Raw genomic sequence first — 18,034 nt, 5'->3', positions numbered from 1 at the left:
AAAACCATTTTGTACTCCTATCTTTTTATAGTAGTTTGATATTTGAAAGGTAGGAATTGTTAGTGCAAAGCATTCAGATAGCATAATAATTAAACTGTATATGATCTTAGTCCATGCATTGGCACTTGCTTTGTGTTAATAGACAGACCTTTTGCTGTTCCTTTTACAGATGTTGGCTGCGGGAGAAGGTAATAAGGCCTTACATGTCAGATCTGAAATGTCAGTTGCTGACTTGAAAAATTCTAAAGAAAAAGAGATGAAGAAAGAAAAACCTATTTCAAGAGAAAGCTTAATTTTAGGTAATCATGCCAAAGAGGAGCATATATTTAATTCACAGCCTGGTCACTGCCACAAGAAGCTTGTAAGTATTCAAAATAGAAAATATATTCATTAGACTGGCATGTGATATGACAATGTGATGAGCAGAAAAGCTTGCTTTATTTGCAATTTTTTCCCCTCCTTTTTTGTTTTCATTTCTTTTAATCTCCTTCTTGCATGCATTGGATTAACTTGTTTTTAAAGCAATCTGTAAATTAGGCTTTGGGACCAGAGGAAGACAGCTCTATATGGACTTGAAAGGAAAGTTTGAAGTGCCTGTCAGTGGCATACTTATGACACGTTGTAGTCCTCTGCACTTACAGCTGTAGTGAGATCTGTCAGCATCTCTATTGTTCTGCATAAGCAAACATATAAAATCCTGTAAGTTTTAGAATTTCCCTAATGAACTAACCTTTCTTTTTCTGTACACACAGCTAATTCTCTTATCTAAATATTTAGGGTCGGATTTAGTTCAGTATGAAGATTTCTAATCTTAGGAGCATGATTCACTTGTCTAACTATAAGCATCTAGTGCCATTTTAGATGTTCTTGGACAGGTTGAATATCCTAGATGTCTTTGGCATCAGTGGCACATTTTACAGCACTGTGTAGATATCTCAAATACATTATGGCATCTCAAGTGTTACTAAATTCCTAGATTTAGGCAACTGGATTGTGCTCCAGATTTTTGTTTACAGGTGTCTACATGTGATTTAGGTTCTAAACTCTCAGAGTCTAATGGAGACTTATTTTTTTTGGGTCATAAATTGATACCTAGTGACATTAGAATATTTCTGGAGTGTCTTACTTGGCCTCCATGTACTCTACAGAAGGGTACAGACATGATGTGCCATGTCTGCTAAGTCTGAGACTGTGGATGTCTCAAATACCAAATATCTCATCAGATCACCTCAAATAGCTTCAGACACTTTAGATGAATCACACATCAAAAAAATATGCATCAATTTTAATGGGATTTTAGATGCATTGTTCACAGGGATGAATTAAATGCAGATGTCTGAATAGTAGGATGCATCCCACACATTCTATTTCACATCTTGCTTACAGCAGTGACTTCTGGCTCCTCTCCTCATCACTCCTTTCAAAATCCATTAAGAAACTGCTATTAAGACTTGTAATTCTTACTTTGCTTAATCTTGGGGTTTTTTCACAGTACCTTTCACACTGGTAAAATACCATATATCTAATGGACAGTCCTTATTGTCATGTTACTAATGGCCCAGCGTCCATGTAGAATATAGATTTGTTACCTTTTCAGTGTTTAGTCCAAGTATGTATCTTCAGTTGGCATGCCCAGTGCGTCTGTGACTGTACCTGGGGTAGTGTGTTGAGTTTTGAGCTCTCCAGTAGAAGGATTAGGTTGCAATATCATGCAAAGCCAGTGAAGGCCAGCAAGGTGATTAAGGGACTGTTGCACATGATGTGCAAGGAGGGATGGAGAGGTTGAATTTTTTCAGCCTGAAGAAGAAAAGGGAAAGGGAAGAAGCTGATTATTGCTCTCTACTAATATCTAATGGGATTGTATAAAGAGAAGGAGCCAAGATCTTCATATACAGTGAAAAGTCAATGGGAACAAGTTGCAACAAGAAAAAATATGATTATATATCAAGGGAACAAAAAAACCTCACCGTATCAGGTCATCCAAAGAAATTTTTGGATCACTGTTTTTGGAGATATTCAGGATGTAGCTGGAAAAGGCCCTATTGTTGAAGTTTGTTCTGCTTTGAGTGATAGAGTGGGAGGACTTCCAGAGGACTTTCCCAACTTTAATTTTTCTCTGACTCTATGTAGACATCCACATTTAGATGCTTATATTAGGATATTTTAATCTTGAGCTGAATGTTCCAAAGTAATTCTCAGGCAATTATCCATATTACTGAGTTATTTTCAACAACATCTAAAAAGAAAGCTTTTAATGCCCTTATAGTGTCTGAGCAACAGCCATTCTCCAGTATGGGCTTGTGACTTAGACCAAACAGGGTTGACTGCAAAAACAGATGGTGCAAAAATAGATGTTTGTGTCCAAATAACACCTTGACTGAAGGATTCTTCAAACAACGTACTCTACTCTAATTGCAAAAAGAGGCTAAAGATGCTAAGTCAAAGAGAAATACGCATATTGGGCAGAAACTTTTTGAGAGAATGTAATCAGTTCTATAACAACTTGAATGGATTTTTTCTCTAGTGCATATCCCTATTTTAAATCCCAGTTTGCCAGAGGACTTCTCACCACCAGTTATTTAATCCAGCTAGGGATAGATGAGCAGCACTAACCAGTTCAGTGTTGATGAATGCTCTTAACCTTTCTGAAAAATGCTAACTCTGAATGCTTCAGTCAGGCTGTCACAAAAATTTTTCTCTGTTTCTCTCCTCCGAGACATCAAACATTATAGAAAGGAATGAAAGGACCAGTTGCACTGGTAACTGGGATGTGATTAGAGTAGTCAAATTGAGTCTTTTAGATTTTGAAAAAATACAGATAGAACATTTTATCACTGTATTATAAATTCATTTTATATGTCTATTCTATGACAGTTCTATCACCTAAGTTTTGCTTAGCTTTTCAAGTCATTAAAATACCAGAGAGGCAAAAAGAAATAATTATTATTAAGCCCCTTAGGCCAAGAATATCAGTTTCATTCCCTGAATAACAGGTTTATGGAATATGTTCATAAAAATCATATTACCGTAAATTACATGACATATCTTTACTTATATACCCCCCACACACAGAAAGAAAATGAAACAAATGAATTTGTGCTGAAAGGGAATACTAAGGTACTGTGCGTTATGATGTGGTCAGTCAGTAGCTCCCTGTCACCTGGTGGTTATAATTATGTCCTCCCTGATCTTGTAATCTTCGTTCTTTCTGTTTTTCTCTGCCTCAGAGACTCACCTATTCTTTGCAACGCGCGTTTTACAATAGTCTACTTCGTCTTTAACAAGTGTGTGTGTGTGTGTGCATGTGTAGGGGAGTGGTATTAATGTGTCATGAACTGAGTCTTTGATATCATATAGGACACTGAATAATAATTCAGCATGTACAATAAGATACAGGTGTTGGCCTGCCTGTTCTTCAGTGCACATCAGGAACACTGAGGGTAGTATTTTGCAATTTCTAATGAAAACAAAAATAGTCTCATTCTTTGTTTTAGTCAGTTCAATATTGGTATAGGTCTTGATAAGCTTAATTGGGCTCAGAAAACTGATAATTTTGATTCACTAAATAACTATTCTTAATACTAATAAATATTTATATAGTTTATTATTAATAAATAATTTGTAGCTAAATAGCCAATAATTTATTCAAACTGATCATCAGTGTTCTTTTTGTATGCACTTTTTACCATTCACTTAAAAATGGAATGATTTTTTTCCTTTGCTCCCCTGCTAATGATCCTATACTTCTTATATAATGGCATTATTGTTGTTAAATATTTTCAGAAGGAAACAGCTTGAAAAATATTTCTGGTTCTGATGAAATGTCCTTTGCCTTCAAAGGCAAACACATGATATTGTTGTATTGTTTTGTTTTACATTCTTTCAGCAAGCCAAGGCTTCATTACAGTGTATATTTAAAAAGGCATATTTATCTTACGCTGGACACAATTTTTATATTGCCATTTATTCATATTCCCTTGTTATATTATCTTCTGTTGTCTTTCTAACCAAAGAGGCAGATACTGCTGTCCTATGAATTGTCAGTGGACTCTATTAATGATCCTTTTCGAAGACAGAGGTTAATGAGTGCAGCCACTGTTATTACAGATAATTTGCGTAAGTCATTCTGTAGTGTTTTTCCTATGGTAATTAGTATAACTTGACCTAAGAGATCAAAGTGTCACAAACAATCAGTATTACTTTAAAAGTCAGTGGGGGAAATTATACTGCAATCAAATGTAAATTTCAGTAAATCATGCCTGACCAACTTGATTCCCCTGTACAATAAAATGACTGAGGTTTGTGGATGAGAGGAGAACGATGTTTTCATTTACCTTGGCTTTAACAAGGCTTTTAACATTCTCCCACAGTATTTTTTCATCGAGTTATGGTATTAGGGTCTACATGGGTGGACCATGCAGCAGGACAAAAAAATGGTTGGACATTTGGGCTTCAGGTGTCTAATGAACAGGTCATATTCTACTGGATCTATTTTATGTGGAGCCAGGTAACAAGTGGAATACCACAGTGGTGTATCCTAGGATACATCTTGTCCTAAGTGACCTGGAGGATGCAACAGAGGGTTTGCTCTTGAATTTTGCAGAAGGCACCAAGTTGTGAGGGGGAAACCACTCGATACACTGAAGGTAAGGGCTGCTATCTAGAGGGGCTTAGGCTGGAGGAATGGGCCAACAGGAACCTTTCAAAAATTCAACCAGAACAAATGTAAACTTCTGCATATCTGCAAGAACATCGTGCAGCAATCCAGGCTGGGAGCTGGCTGGCTGGGAAGCAGCTCTGCGGGGAAGGCCTTGTGGCTGAGCGTGGCCAGCAACACGGCCTTGCAGCAGCAATGGCTAACAGTATCCTGTGCAATATTAAAAAGAGCATAGCCAGGAGAAGAGTGATTATCACCCTTTATTACGCACTTACTAGACCATACACCATACCCAGTTTGTCCCTCAACCTTCCCAGTACAACAAATACATTGAGTTCAGTTGTGGGCCACCAAGTCAGGGCCTGGAGCACTTGCCCAGTGCTGGGCTGGTTCAGCCCGGAGAGAAGGTTTTGAGGGGAGGTTAATATCAGCATTCCACTGCATAGGGAAGACATTATCAAGGTGGAGCCAGGCACTTCAGAGGGGTGCACAGCTGAAAGATGAGACAGCAGACATAAATTGAAAGAAGAGAGCTTCAAACTGTGTGTAAGGAGAAGCTTTCCCCATGAGGACAGTCAGACAGAGGAACAGGTTACACAGTCTCTGACCTCACAGCTGACCCTGCTTTGGGAAAGGGGTTGCGTTAGACATCTCCAGAGGTCCCTTCCATCTTATCTTATAATGCTATCCTCAACTGTGGGCAACAAGATATGGGGGACGCCCTGCTTCATTTTGTCCTGAACTTTTTTCCAACCCATGCTGCATCTGTGACTGTGAAGATGCAACTCACAGAAAATAAGTTGTCAGTTTTCCCAGCAATGGTTATTTCTCCTTATTGCAGATCCTTTATCATCCTTCAGTAGTATAATAAATATATGAAGGGGTGGATAATATCATATCACCTGTTTCTGTAATTATGAGATTTGTTGGAGGTGACCTTAAAATAGCTTGTGATTGGTTTGTGTAGAATGAATGAAATAATTTTTTTCAGTGATGCCATTCTGTTCACGAGATTGATTTTTCTTTTTAGTCTTTCCCATGACTGATTGTTTTTTTCTTCATACTGTGAAATTCCATGTAAGATCATTTGTATATCACTTTCCCTCTTTGTCATTTAGAACTGCAAGAGTCAAAACTAAAGTGCCCTTCATTGTGCAAACGATTTGCTCAAAAGTATCTAATTTGGAATTGTTGTCCATTCTGGAGACTAGTGAAAGAGAAGGTGAAATTGGTAATCTTGGATCCATTTGTTGATCTCTTAATCATGGTTTGCATTATTGTGAATACCATATTCATGGCTCTGGAGTATCCTGACATGCCACGCAATTACCAGCAAATGATTTTTATAAGTGACAAGGTAAGTTAGGTCTATGTTAAAGTGAATATGGAGTTATAGCCCCATATTTATACTGGGACAGCCCCATAAGGAGACATAATTTTTCAGTCACTCTTTGCTGAATTCCTTTTTCCTCCTTCCAGGTCTTCACTCTGATTTTTACAGCAGAAATGATCTTGAAAATCATCGCTCTAGATCCTTACAACTATTTTCAGCAAAAATGGAATATTTTTGATAGCATAGTTGTTATGATTGGCCTAATAAGCTTTAAAGAAAATCTGTCGTATTTCAGGCTGGTAATTATTTCTTTATGCTTTTTTAAAAGTACATGTGTTGTATAGATTTGTAAAAGATTACAGTGCAGTGCCCTCAAATTATTTTACTGATGAATCTGTTAAATCAGTTCCCTTTCTTAATAAATAGTAAGCCAACATGAATGTTTGATTAGAGTGAATATTAAATGAATATTTAAAAATATGCTCAATATGTTGATTATACTGTGTATAATGGACACTACAAATCTGCCTTCACAGTGTGCCCCCTTGAAGATTTGACCTAGCAAGAGAATTCACTGGTTCTCTGTTAGGTCTGCTCAACTGCATTTTAGATACTCACTTAGGAAGAGAAATTATCTGGGTGTTTTTCTGACCTTAAGGATTGCAAAGGTTCTTTCACAGCTTTTCCTTTTGAGTTGAGATTTGTAAAATAACACAGCTTTCCTCAAGGCTTAGACTTGGTCTTGAGATCTCTTCAAGTCTTTCTTCTTCCATCTTATGAAAAATGAGGAGTAGCTCTGATATGTCTATGTATAATGTTACTTTTTTGCTTATGTCCTTACTGTGTATTTAGAATGCTAATTTTACTAATTACTTCTAACACTGTTCATAGGTTTTCAGTCATCGCACTTAGAAATTCAGTTGAATTGTTTCATTTTGTGTATCATGACTGAGAGGCTTTAACAGCCCTGAATGCGAATTTGACTAAAAATGTCCTTTGTTTAACTCACAAGGGTACACAGAATAGATCCCATATGGTTTTTCAGATCCTATTTTAAGTCTGTTGGGCGAGAGATAGAAAAAATTCTTTTTGTCTGATTACATTCGATTTAGTCCAAAATGCAGTCATTTCGTAAGTCTTGTCCAAGTACCTATAAGCCACTTGATTATTATTACTATTATTGATATTAATACTAATAGTCTTACACATGCTTGTATCTGACTTAGCACAAACAATTTGAAAGCTCCCTTTGGCAGTTCTGTGTTCTCAGTAGCATTAACCATCTGAGCTTAAGCACAGTGCTTTTGGATTGGAATAATTAAAAACCTTTATCTGGGGGAAAAATTATTATGGTGTTAATGAAGTAAAGACAGCATGATAGATGCAGAGTCTGTTTTTTATATGTACTGTGCTATCTATGCAGTGTTTGCCACTCACATTGTTCTCCTGTGTTTTACTTACAGCTAAGGATCTTCAAATTGGCAAAGTCCTGGCCAGCCTTAAATACTCTGATGAAAATAATTCTAAATTCAGTTGGTGCTCTGGGTAACCTCACTCTGGTTTTGATTATCACTGTATTTATTTTTGCTGTAGTAGGAAAGCAGGTTTTGGGAGAGCATTATAAGAAACATTACTGTAAAATAAGCACTGACGAGAATTTACGATGGCATATGAAGGATTTTTGTCATTCATTCCTGATTATATTCCGCATATTATGTGGAGAATGGATTGAAACCATGTGGGAATGTATGGAAGTGGCTGGAAAAGGGCTATGTCTTCCCATTTTCTTGCTAGTCCTGGTGATAGGAAACTTGGTGGTGAGTTTCAAGATATTTTTCAGTCCCTACTGAATGCATGCAGTTACACTGGCATCTCTTTTTTTTCTGAGGCAAAATTTATCACTTGAAGAATATTCACACTATTCTCTTTTCTGGATGTTACTTAATATATATTTTTCTCCTGTCTTTTTCTCCTGTCTTTTTTTCCTTTCCCCCTGTCTTTCTCACACAAGAAGTAGCTGCTAAGCAAACTAAGATTACTTTTCACCCAGAGTATAGAAGTGCAGTGCTTTTGATAATTTGGTGTCTGATTTCTTCATCTTTTGTGTTGGTAGGATCAAATAACCAGACTGTTTGGTGCTTTTAATGCTTACTAACTTATATTATCAGAAGTTTACAGTACCCAGATTTTCTGGTTTGTGTGACGTATACTAGATCTAATGTATATATATTATAAGATGAAATCTTTTTCATCTGCTTGGTTTGTTGGTTTAAACCAGATCCTTTTTGATGGTAGTGTTATTAAAGTTTATCTTTTCCTGTTGTTTTTCAACATGTCTACCTCCTCATAAATTATGTACATCAGAGCATGTGAAAATATTTTTGATATACCCAAATCCCCAATTCCTTCCTTTTCATCCTGCCATTCCTTCCAGAAGTCATGTCATGCTATGTTATTATTGCACTATAATAGTAACTAATTTAATGGCAGTAATTTATGAAAGCAAGATTGAGATTTTTTTTTTTATCTAAGGCAGGTTTTCTGAAATGTCTTTTCTGTTAGAAGCACTGTCTCCAACTTACTTTAACTATTTTAAGGTGCTCAACCTATTCATTGCCTTGCTGCTGAGCTCGTTCAGTATTGACTCCTCAATGGGACAAGAGGAATCTGGACAAATGACTAAATGTCAGATTGCCATTGCACAGATTCACAAGGGCCTGCAGTCTGTGAAAGACAGAATTTTGGATCATTGTGGCAAAATAATGAAGCAAAACCTCAAAACAACAGCCAAAAATAAGACTTTGGTGAAAATTTCTGCCAAACACATAGAGGAAAATAATTATGCCATGACAGATGTCAGAAAGGATGTAGACAACAGTTGCTCTGACATTGGGTATTATAATACTGAAGACAGTTCCTCAGTAACAAGGAAATATGGAGAATTTTTAACCAGTCATAGTACCTGTGTTCCCATTGCAGTAGCAGAGACTTACACCGATGAAGGTGATGGTGGTGAGCATAGTGTATGCACAGAAGTAGAATACAGAAAACAGGTAAGGAATATTAGTATTTGCAAAATTATTGTTACTTGCATCTGTAAATATAATCTTGCAGACTCAACAGCAAGTGTTATCCTTTCTGTCCTTTCTGCCATTTTACTTTTTTTGTTCTTCTAGTAGCTTCAAAATGCAAGAGCTACCAAATAATCTCAATTATTCAATAAGAGATGTTGAATGTCCACTTTTTCATCATTCTCCTTATTGATAACCTTAATTCTGCTTTTGTCTGGTTTGTTTCCATTTACTGCTGTCAACTACTAAATGAAGTTTGATCAAGACAGACATTCTTTTTGTCTCCTTTTGCTTTACAGATGGCACCTGGAATTTTTGTAAGGCAGGCCTCTTGTGTTGCTTATATGTTGCTTCTCAGCTGCATGGAATCCAAAGGGAATGCAAATAAAAGCTTCACCTTAAAAAAATAATTTCTTGATTTTTTTTCATTCCCTATCCACCTCTATGATACTTTGCACTCCCCTTTTTATCCCCTGATTTTGTCGTGTTGGGCAGGGTTAAACTCAAGTCTTAGACAGTTAAATGCTGGTACCTAAATACAGATTTCTGCATGTTAGTGAGGCATTTATATTGCCATGATAGCCAATAACAGTGCAACTCATTTGCCTGTACATACGCATCTAGGGATATTTGAAATACTTCAGGTGTCTGTCACATCCACATGGGACTGACAAATAAGACACAGAGCTAAAGGAGCTGGTTTTGGCATCTGGAGGCCAGGGATGTGTAGAAACACCTAGATAATACTAGGTATCAGCTACAATTAGATTACTCCATTTAGATATCTGAATCTCAAGATTCCACATACTACTCACCTTGTAGATGTCAAGTGCCATTTGAGTTGCTGGATTATCTCATATGGCTTTTAAATGAACCTCCAAAAAGTTGTCTGTCAGTTCCTGTATATCCTGTGCTGTATTCAACTATGCCATGTGTATGTCTTATGAACCTCTAGGTATCTTAAAAGAGACTAAGCAGTTTAGAGCAAGATCTGAATTAAGCCCTTCATGTCCTCACTGCATTCAGTAGTGTTCCTTGCTTCTTGTCCATATTGTATTTTACCCACTTTACACTTTATGTTCTCGCCTATTTTGCTTTCTTGATTTTTTTTTCCCTTTTTTTGCTTTCTTTTCTTCTCTCTAATGATATAATTTTAATAAGATGGAATTTTACCCAGTTACTTTCCTTTGGGGAGTGTGATGTGTCTTAATGAAATTCTGCTTGTGACAGCATCATTACTTTTACTGTATGTGATGTGATTGCTTATGAATGCTGGTTTCAGTATGATGATCTATCTGCATGAATGCATTTTAGTTCAGAATCATTGGGTCATTTTATTGGGTCATTAAGTCTTTTTATTAAATTCTGCTTATTACTTCAGCTACCACATTCAAGTAGGAATGAGCTTTTCTAAGATGTTGCAACCGTGCTTTTTTTCTTCAAATGTAAAAGTGATGGTGTAAGCATGTGGCAATATGGGGTTTAGCTCATCTAGAAGAACACATCCAAATGTGTGAGGAGCAAGGTCAGGTGGAACACCGGGATTTGATGACTATACTGTACCTAGATTAGCTTGCTAAGGATGGTATTTTGTGAGTGTCAGTTGTGTTAGGATTGTGATATCACCATATTTTAAACCTATCAGAACAAGTATTTGGGCTCAAAGTGCAGTTACCTAATATTATGCCATGGCAGAAATGTCAAAAGCAGGTGCTATTTTTGGATGGATTATTATATGATCAATGTCTAGGTGGACTGGTAGGATCCATTTTCTATGTTTTTTGGTCATGAGAGGGGACACTGACAGTGGAATCGCTTTGGACAGGTTCTCAAAGAAGCAGAAATTGCTGATCACTTTAGAATTTGAAATATGTTGTCCATGAGCATTTGATGACAGAAATTCTTTCCCTGCTGCAGTGGAATCTGGTATTACTTGGAATCTGTAGTGGCAAAAAGCCTAAGAGCTGATTGGGATCACTTAGCTCTTCTGCCTGTAACTACAAAGATGAGACTGTTGGGGTCCAGCTGCAAAGGTTGTTACTAAGCCAGTTTGTCAGAACTTAGTGAATTGAATGCAGGAATCCATCAGTGGGCTAAAGGTAGATCTTGAGAAATTATACATTTCCACAGTATAACCACAGGACCATAGTATTTGAAATTGAGGAAGAAACCATTCTTTTACTTGCCTTTTAGAGATATCATTTAATTATCTATAAAAAGACAAACATGCTAAATTTTGTGAACACTTTATATTCTGTTAAAGAATTTTGACTTGTAGGAGTGATGGTCAGGAAGAAAAATGTGGAAAATCAACTGTTATGCATTATTTCCTGCAGAGAGACATATTAAGACATAGACAACAGTGCCGGCGTTCAAGCAGCTTCAGTCAGATTTCTGGGAATTCTGAAACTATAAGTGGTTTTTCAGAAACACACCAAAAGAAAGAGCAAAATGAGGTAATTGTAACTTTTATCACCTTGTGGAATATGCCAGAGATGAAAATTGTCACAGCAGTTCTCTCACTCAGCTGTGGCAGGACAAGCTGGGGTTTTCTGAAGAGTAGCAAGTATAAACCCCGTGAAGATGGCAGAGATCACTAGAAGTAATAATAGTTTAAAGCATGAGATTTGTATCTCATAAACAGCCATGGCTAACAGTGTAACAATATATTATTTTGTACAAAATAAGTAAACAAATCAAGAAGCACACTTTATTTAAATATATTTGATACATGCTATTCATTTTTATAGATAATTCCATTTGCTGCTATCCTTGGATGCAAAAATTTGTTCTCTAGAAATATTTCCCAAAACAGCCATACTTTTCCTGGTCTGGAAACTTAGCTTACTGTAATCTAGTACACTTCCACATCAAAAAAGCTGAAGAATGATGACTTGCCTCCAGTGACTCAGAAAGTTAAATGGAAGTTCAGCAGCAATCTGGATGACTGCCTCCAAAAATAAAATGACCTTAGCATTTTCTGGTTTTAGATAAATTTGCCAGAAGTTTTGCATTTTATACATTATTGAATTATATTCATATTTTAAAAATAATATTTAAAATATTAAAATGCCCATGAATTTAAATAACTGTATTATTTTCTATGTTGAAGTTTCCCTAGGACCTTAGGTTAGTGTAGAGCAGCATGGCTGTCAACAGAGGCAGTTCTCCCTTCTTTTGGCTTCTCTTTCTTATCCTTCTCCTCATTCCTTCCCTTTCCATGTCATACAGGACACTTACACTTTATGACTAATAGATTGCTTTATTCCTTTTTTCTTTATCCTTGTTTGCTTTATTGTCTTTATTTTTATAGATGTGTAGGTTACCTACCGATAACTACAATTCTTTGAGATACGTAGACCATATGTACATTTCTTTCCTCCTAGGTTTTTCTGTCTTCAAGCCTTTTGAGACATGGTTTGTATCTCTGAAAGTGAAAAGAAAATTGGATTGGCATGAAGAAATCAGAGTTTTCTTTAAAGTTATAGCATAATATAATCTCTTCTAAACATTTTCCTTCCTGCAAGTCCAATGTAGACCACTACAAGGAACCAAGAAACTTATTAAATTAAAGCCATGGAAACAAAGAGTAGGGATTAGCCTTTTCTGTCCTATTTGTAATTTTATTTCGGTAGTTCAGCAACTTTAAGATAATTTATATGCTGAAGATTTTTTTTTTTGGGGGGGGGGAGGGTGTGATAAGTTTCATTTATTTTAAAACTAGTAACCTTATTAATGAAAAGCAAATATGTTCTCTTCTTTGCCCTTCTCCTGTGCAGAAATGTGATGCTGGTAGCTATTCTGAAGCCAGCACTGTGGATCCAGTTATTCTTCTGGAGATGCTTTCCCAGCCTAAAAAGTCACACCTACCTAAGGACTGTTTTGCAGAAAGTAAGAAAGTTTTATATATTGAGGTAACACCAAATGAACCAGTATTCAAAGATATCTGTTTGGAACATTTCAAATTGACAGAAACTGTTTGCCTGAGACACTTGTGTGTAAACAGAAAAACTCAAATAAGCATATCTGAAGCCAGCACAGAACTGAAGCAGGGCTGGGATGCCTGAACACAGGCATTTAGTAGCATATGAGATGCTTGAGTGTATGCAAGACAACTGCATGAAGCTGGCAGAAGTGTCCCAGAAGCTGTAGAATATCTGAAGAGGCCCAAAATGGTTCTAAACACCTGTGTTTAGGTGGAAAAATGCCATCCTTGGAGTGTGATTCAGTCTTCTATTGAGACATCCCACTGTAGGTACCTGTATATGAGCAAAGGCACTCAAAGCATTTCTGGAGGTCAGTTGGGATATGTATGTCAGTACCTGGTATCTTTAATGGCACGTCAACTGAATTTGTTTGGGCTCCCAGTACAGTGGATGAATACCCAGACAATACAGTTAATGGAATTCATAGGACTGTACAGCTCATCTCAATGTGGACCTTTGATTGCCTGAACTGCTTCTTAGATTCTGTTGACTCTCATGGTTCAATCCACTGCCTTTACAGATTAATGAAGAATTGTCTTTCTGGTGCAATGCAGTGAACAGAGAATGTAGTTGTAATGTCTCTGCAGTGTGATCAAATGAAAAAATCAGTAAAAATAATGATTTACTAAACCACTAGTAAGGTAATATCTCTTTTCAAAACAAAAATAATGAATACAGAAAAATAAAATAAGCAAGTTTTTTTTTAGATAGAATGAAGTAATGGCTTTTTTGTGCAGAAGAGTTTGTGGGCACAAAAGCATATACTTTTTCCATGTATGAGCTGCTCTATTAAAAGAGATTATTTTGGTCTGTAAAGTTTGTCTTTTCTTTAGCTGTAGATAGTTTCAACCACAGCATCACCCCATAGGTAAAACACCCATAGGTAAAACATTCTTTGTATAGCCTGTAGAAGCTCATTCTAAGATGTTTTAGACTTTTTAGATTCCATGTCTCTACATTTTCCATGAAACCAATATGCTGTTCTTTCTCTTTTCAGGTTGTGTTGAATGTTTCCCGTGTTGCGTAGTGGATATCACTAAGTTTCCAGGCAGAACTTGGTGGAAATTTAGAAAAACCTGCTACAGAATTGTTAAACATAGCTGGTTTGAAAATTTTATAATTTTTATGATAATACTGAGCAGCGCAGCACTGGTAAATTTATTTTAGTTTCTCAAATTTTGAGTTGATGGTTGTCAGTAAAGTAAAATAATCATATTATTATATTTAACTTATTTCTTCTACTCTCACATTCTTTTCCCCAGGGAGCATAGCAGACATATCCCTTAGAATTTATAAGGCTCTCCCCAAACTTGGATATACGGAATAACAGTCTGCTTCATAGTTCTTCATGGAACATAGTTCTTCACATACGTGTGCGCTTAATTAGGAGGCTAAACCAGGGTCTGAAATTACTTAGGAAAGCTTAAAAAATAAAAATACTTCTAAATTGGTACAGAGTAACTGCTCAGTAAAAATTTAGATTTAAAACCATCCAAATATTATGATCATAATCTGAAAGTGATGGCTGTAAACTGGTAGGTGACTTAAAGTTTCATTGCTGCTCTGATTATATCCATTTCTACTGAAGAATAATGGAAATTTTATCTGATTTGAAAACATATTCACTAAGTCTACTGAAAGTAATTTATTAAATAAAACACTATACAGTGCAGAAGGAACATAGCCAATTAATGAGAAAGTGATCTATATGGTAGATGTCACAATTCTCCAAATACAATCTGTTCTGTGTGCATTAAATTTAAGTTGTCCACTGAACCATAGATTTAAAGTATCTGTTTTAAAATTTCTGTGGCAAAATCTCCAAGGGAACTCCCTGGGATTGCCATGAGGGCTCCTCTGTACTCTTGTGGAGTTAAAATGAAGTAAAGAAGGAAACTGGGTTATTATATAATGTACTGTAGGATCTGGCTAAGTTGAACACAAAACTCGTTGATATCCAGGTGCAAGATAAGAAAACAGTAACAATTTCTTTTCATCAAAGTTGTATGATTATCAAAGTTGTGGTGTTGAGAACTTTCACATTTCTAAGATACTTTTGTCCTCTTGCGAAAAGGGACTTGTTCATTTTCTGTTTGTTTATAAAGTTGTTTGCTGATAAGGAATTTCCTGAACTAGCTAGAACGAATGGATACCATACCATCAGGCATGTCCATGGCTTGAGAGTAAATTAAATGAGATTATGATAATAGAAGGAATGCATAGAAAAGTACGTGGTGAGTGCTCAGTGCTCAGAGCACTGGAAGAGTTTGTATTAGAAGTTTGAAAGAGCATCACTGCTAATGAGCGGGTGATTTGACTAGTTGATGGAAATCAAGGTAGCCAATGTTAAACAGGGAAATGGTTGTTATAATAATCCAAACTGTCTGTGCTTGTGCAATTTTACAATAAATTTTCATAAAACTACTGAACTGTTTTAAAACTGAATTTGGAAATTCCAGGCATTTGAAGATATTCATCTGCAGAAGAGGAAAAAAGTGAAAATGCTTCTAGAGTATGCTGATAAAATATTTACCTACATCTTTTCTATGGAGATGCTTCTGAAATGGGTAGCTTATGGTTTGCACAGTTATTTCACAAATGCCTGGTGTTGGCTTGACTTCATCATTGTATGTGTAAGTATTATATTCAGCTTGTCTTACATTTTGCATTTTGATATTTTCTATATAGACAGCTACATGTAAAATCTCATTATGAATAAACACAAGTGGAAAAGTCAGTTTACAAAAGCTGAAAAAAAATTGCATCCTAAAGAGACTTTAGGACAAATTTAAATGGAAATTGTAAGTAATAATCAGAAATTGCTGAAGAAAATTTTATTAGGTATCACTGTCATTGAAGACCATGTTGGTTATGAAAACCTTTTTGAGTGTAGAGAGAGAGTGCAATTAACTAGCAGAAATGAAACTAAAATATATTAATTAAGATGATAGAAAAATTTGAAACTGCTGGCAGCTCCGACATTTAGAAACAGAAAAAAGCAGAGTTGCTTCCTTAAAGGAGAAGAAATTTAGATGGTAAAGGGAATCGAAAAGTATTGTTGGAAAAATCATTTGCTAGACAGTTAAAGAAGTAGGAAAGTATGTTTTACCTTGCAACCAAATAAATCCTAGCAATCCTTTACAGAGCTATAAAGAGAAATGCTGAAATCAGTAGTTAGATAGAGGAAGTGCAGTGTTCAATATATATGTATTTATTCTAAATTAGAAGTTAAATAATATAATCTTGCCATATAAAAATGAAATATTTTTCCTTGTTAATGTTACACTGGGAAGATACTGAAGTTAACTATTTTAAAATAAGGACATCTAAACAGCTGACTTCCAGTAATGTCAAAGTAGGTGTTTGATAGCCTCTGAATTGTTGGCATTGAAAGTTGTGAAGTACTAGGAAATTTCAACAGAAAAATCTAATATTATGGCTATTTACAAAGAATATATAGCATGACTTTAGCAATTACAGTTATGTACTAATAGAAGCAGTGCTGTGCAAAAGAGGAAAAGCATGAAAATATCCATTGGCTAGACAATGAGACAACAAATTCAAATAGGAAGGAAGAGGAAAATCATGAACTGAAAAAAAACCCTTATAATTTAAACAATTTTCTAATGTTTTCAGTTATTTTTCTCTCTTATGAAAATTTAAAATGGAGACTGCATGTCTTTTTAAAAACTTTTTATTTCCACATGACCATCTTAAATTATGATAAGGAATTACTGTATACACTTCTGAGAATAACTATACTGAAAATGGGAATATTTTATTTCAGTAATACTTTTGGGTCTTGTAGTGCATGAAATAACCATAGTTATATATATATATATATATATATATATATATATATATATATAAAAGTGTTTCAAATTAGAATGAGAGAACTCCATTATTTTAAAAATATTAGGAAAGAATGAAGTAAAATTATATTATGATAACTTTGTGTATTTTCTTTATTTGACTTACTGGTCAAAGATCAATCAATCAGCCTGTGATTGTCTACTGACACAAATAAAATCATTTTTTGGTATACCTTTTAATAATCTCGGTTCCAATTCAATGAACACAGCTATCTTTTGTTTCCTGGGGACTAAATACTGTTTCCAAAGCCACATCACCTTGTTCCTCTGGGAGTGCCCTGAAATCTCTCAGGACTCTTAGAGCATTGAGGCCTCTACGAGCTTTGTCAAGATTTGAAGGGATTAAGGTAAGGCTGCTGGGGGTGTGTGTGCATATTTTGTAATAGCTACATTTGAAGTTTTTGTGAAAATTACAACTTGAATCTCTAGTTTGAGACTTAATGGCATTAAGATGGTTCAGATTGTCTACTTACATTTTATGGGTTTTATTTTGAAATAATACCTAACACTTTCACAGAAATTTATAAATACAGATGAAATTAAAAACTGAATTATAATGTGCTACCACAAGGAATTATTACATATAGTTGTGTGAACACTGGAACATTTTTCCATGTTTCCAGTTTCAGTGCAGTTTGTGGAACAAACTAAACAAGAATTTTTTTAGACTTGTACTTTTCTGAAACCCATTATTTGGTTTATCTTAGACATGGGAAAATTTCATTCAGAGTATGTGGAAAATTCTTCTCAAAAAAATGAATATGCTTGAAAAAAATAGGAACCATTTTTAATTACTTGTCAGTAAAAAATAAGTGATATATATATAGTTATTACAGAAAACTGTAATATGAGGAAGAAACCTGTATTGTGAAATTTGTAGTTTATCAATCTTCATGGCATAAGAAATGTAGTGACCACAGACCTTTCCTAATTTTCACTTATGGCCTAAGTCAAGAAATTGGGACCAGGAAAGCAGATTCATTAATTCATTGTTTTAGTGGAAACTATTCACTTTTTCTAACTCCTTTTCATAATTCCCCTTCTTTAGACTGCTGTGCTTATATCAACTCATCTTGACAGTTATCTAGACAAGCTCATCTGGCACATTTTGGATT

General features: G+C 35.4%; 1 protein-coding gene across 1 annotated transcript in view; it reads left to right on the top strand.

Annotated features, from left to right (window-relative positions):
• LOC104363631 (sodium channel protein type 5 subunit alpha) overlaps window positions 1-18,034 on the top strand; it is a 54,448-nt gene that overhangs the window by 24,073 nt on the left and 12,341 nt on the right. The window contains exons 11-21 of the mRNA XM_033009717.2: window positions 170-361; window positions 4,014-4,116; window positions 5,776-6,014; window positions 6,137-6,289; window positions 7,454-7,807; window positions 8,588-9,043; window positions 11,398-11,517; window positions 12,841-12,952; window positions 14,045-14,199; window positions 15,507-15,680; window positions 17,129-17,266. Of these exons, the coding sequence (XP_032865608.1) occupies window positions 170-361; window positions 4,014-4,116; window positions 5,776-6,014; window positions 6,137-6,289; window positions 7,454-7,807; window positions 8,588-9,043; window positions 11,398-11,517; window positions 12,841-12,952; window positions 14,045-14,199; window positions 15,507-15,680; window positions 17,129-17,266 (2,196 nt within the window). The remainder of the gene's footprint in view (window positions 1-169; window positions 362-4,013; window positions 4,117-5,775; window positions 6,015-6,136; window positions 6,290-7,453; window positions 7,808-8,587; window positions 9,044-11,397; window positions 11,518-12,840; window positions 12,953-14,044; window positions 14,200-15,506; window positions 15,681-17,128; window positions 17,267-18,034) is intronic.

Source organism: Tyto alba, unplaced genomic scaffold (assembly GCF_018691265.1).
Source record: "Tyto alba isolate M040663 unplaced genomic scaffold, T.alba_DEE_v4.0 Super-Scaffold_38, whole genome shotgun sequence".
NCBI classification, from domain to species: Eukaryota; Metazoa; Chordata; class Aves; order Strigiformes; family Tytonidae; genus Tyto; species Tyto alba.
This window is presented reverse-complemented; position numbering and strand designations above follow the sequence as displayed.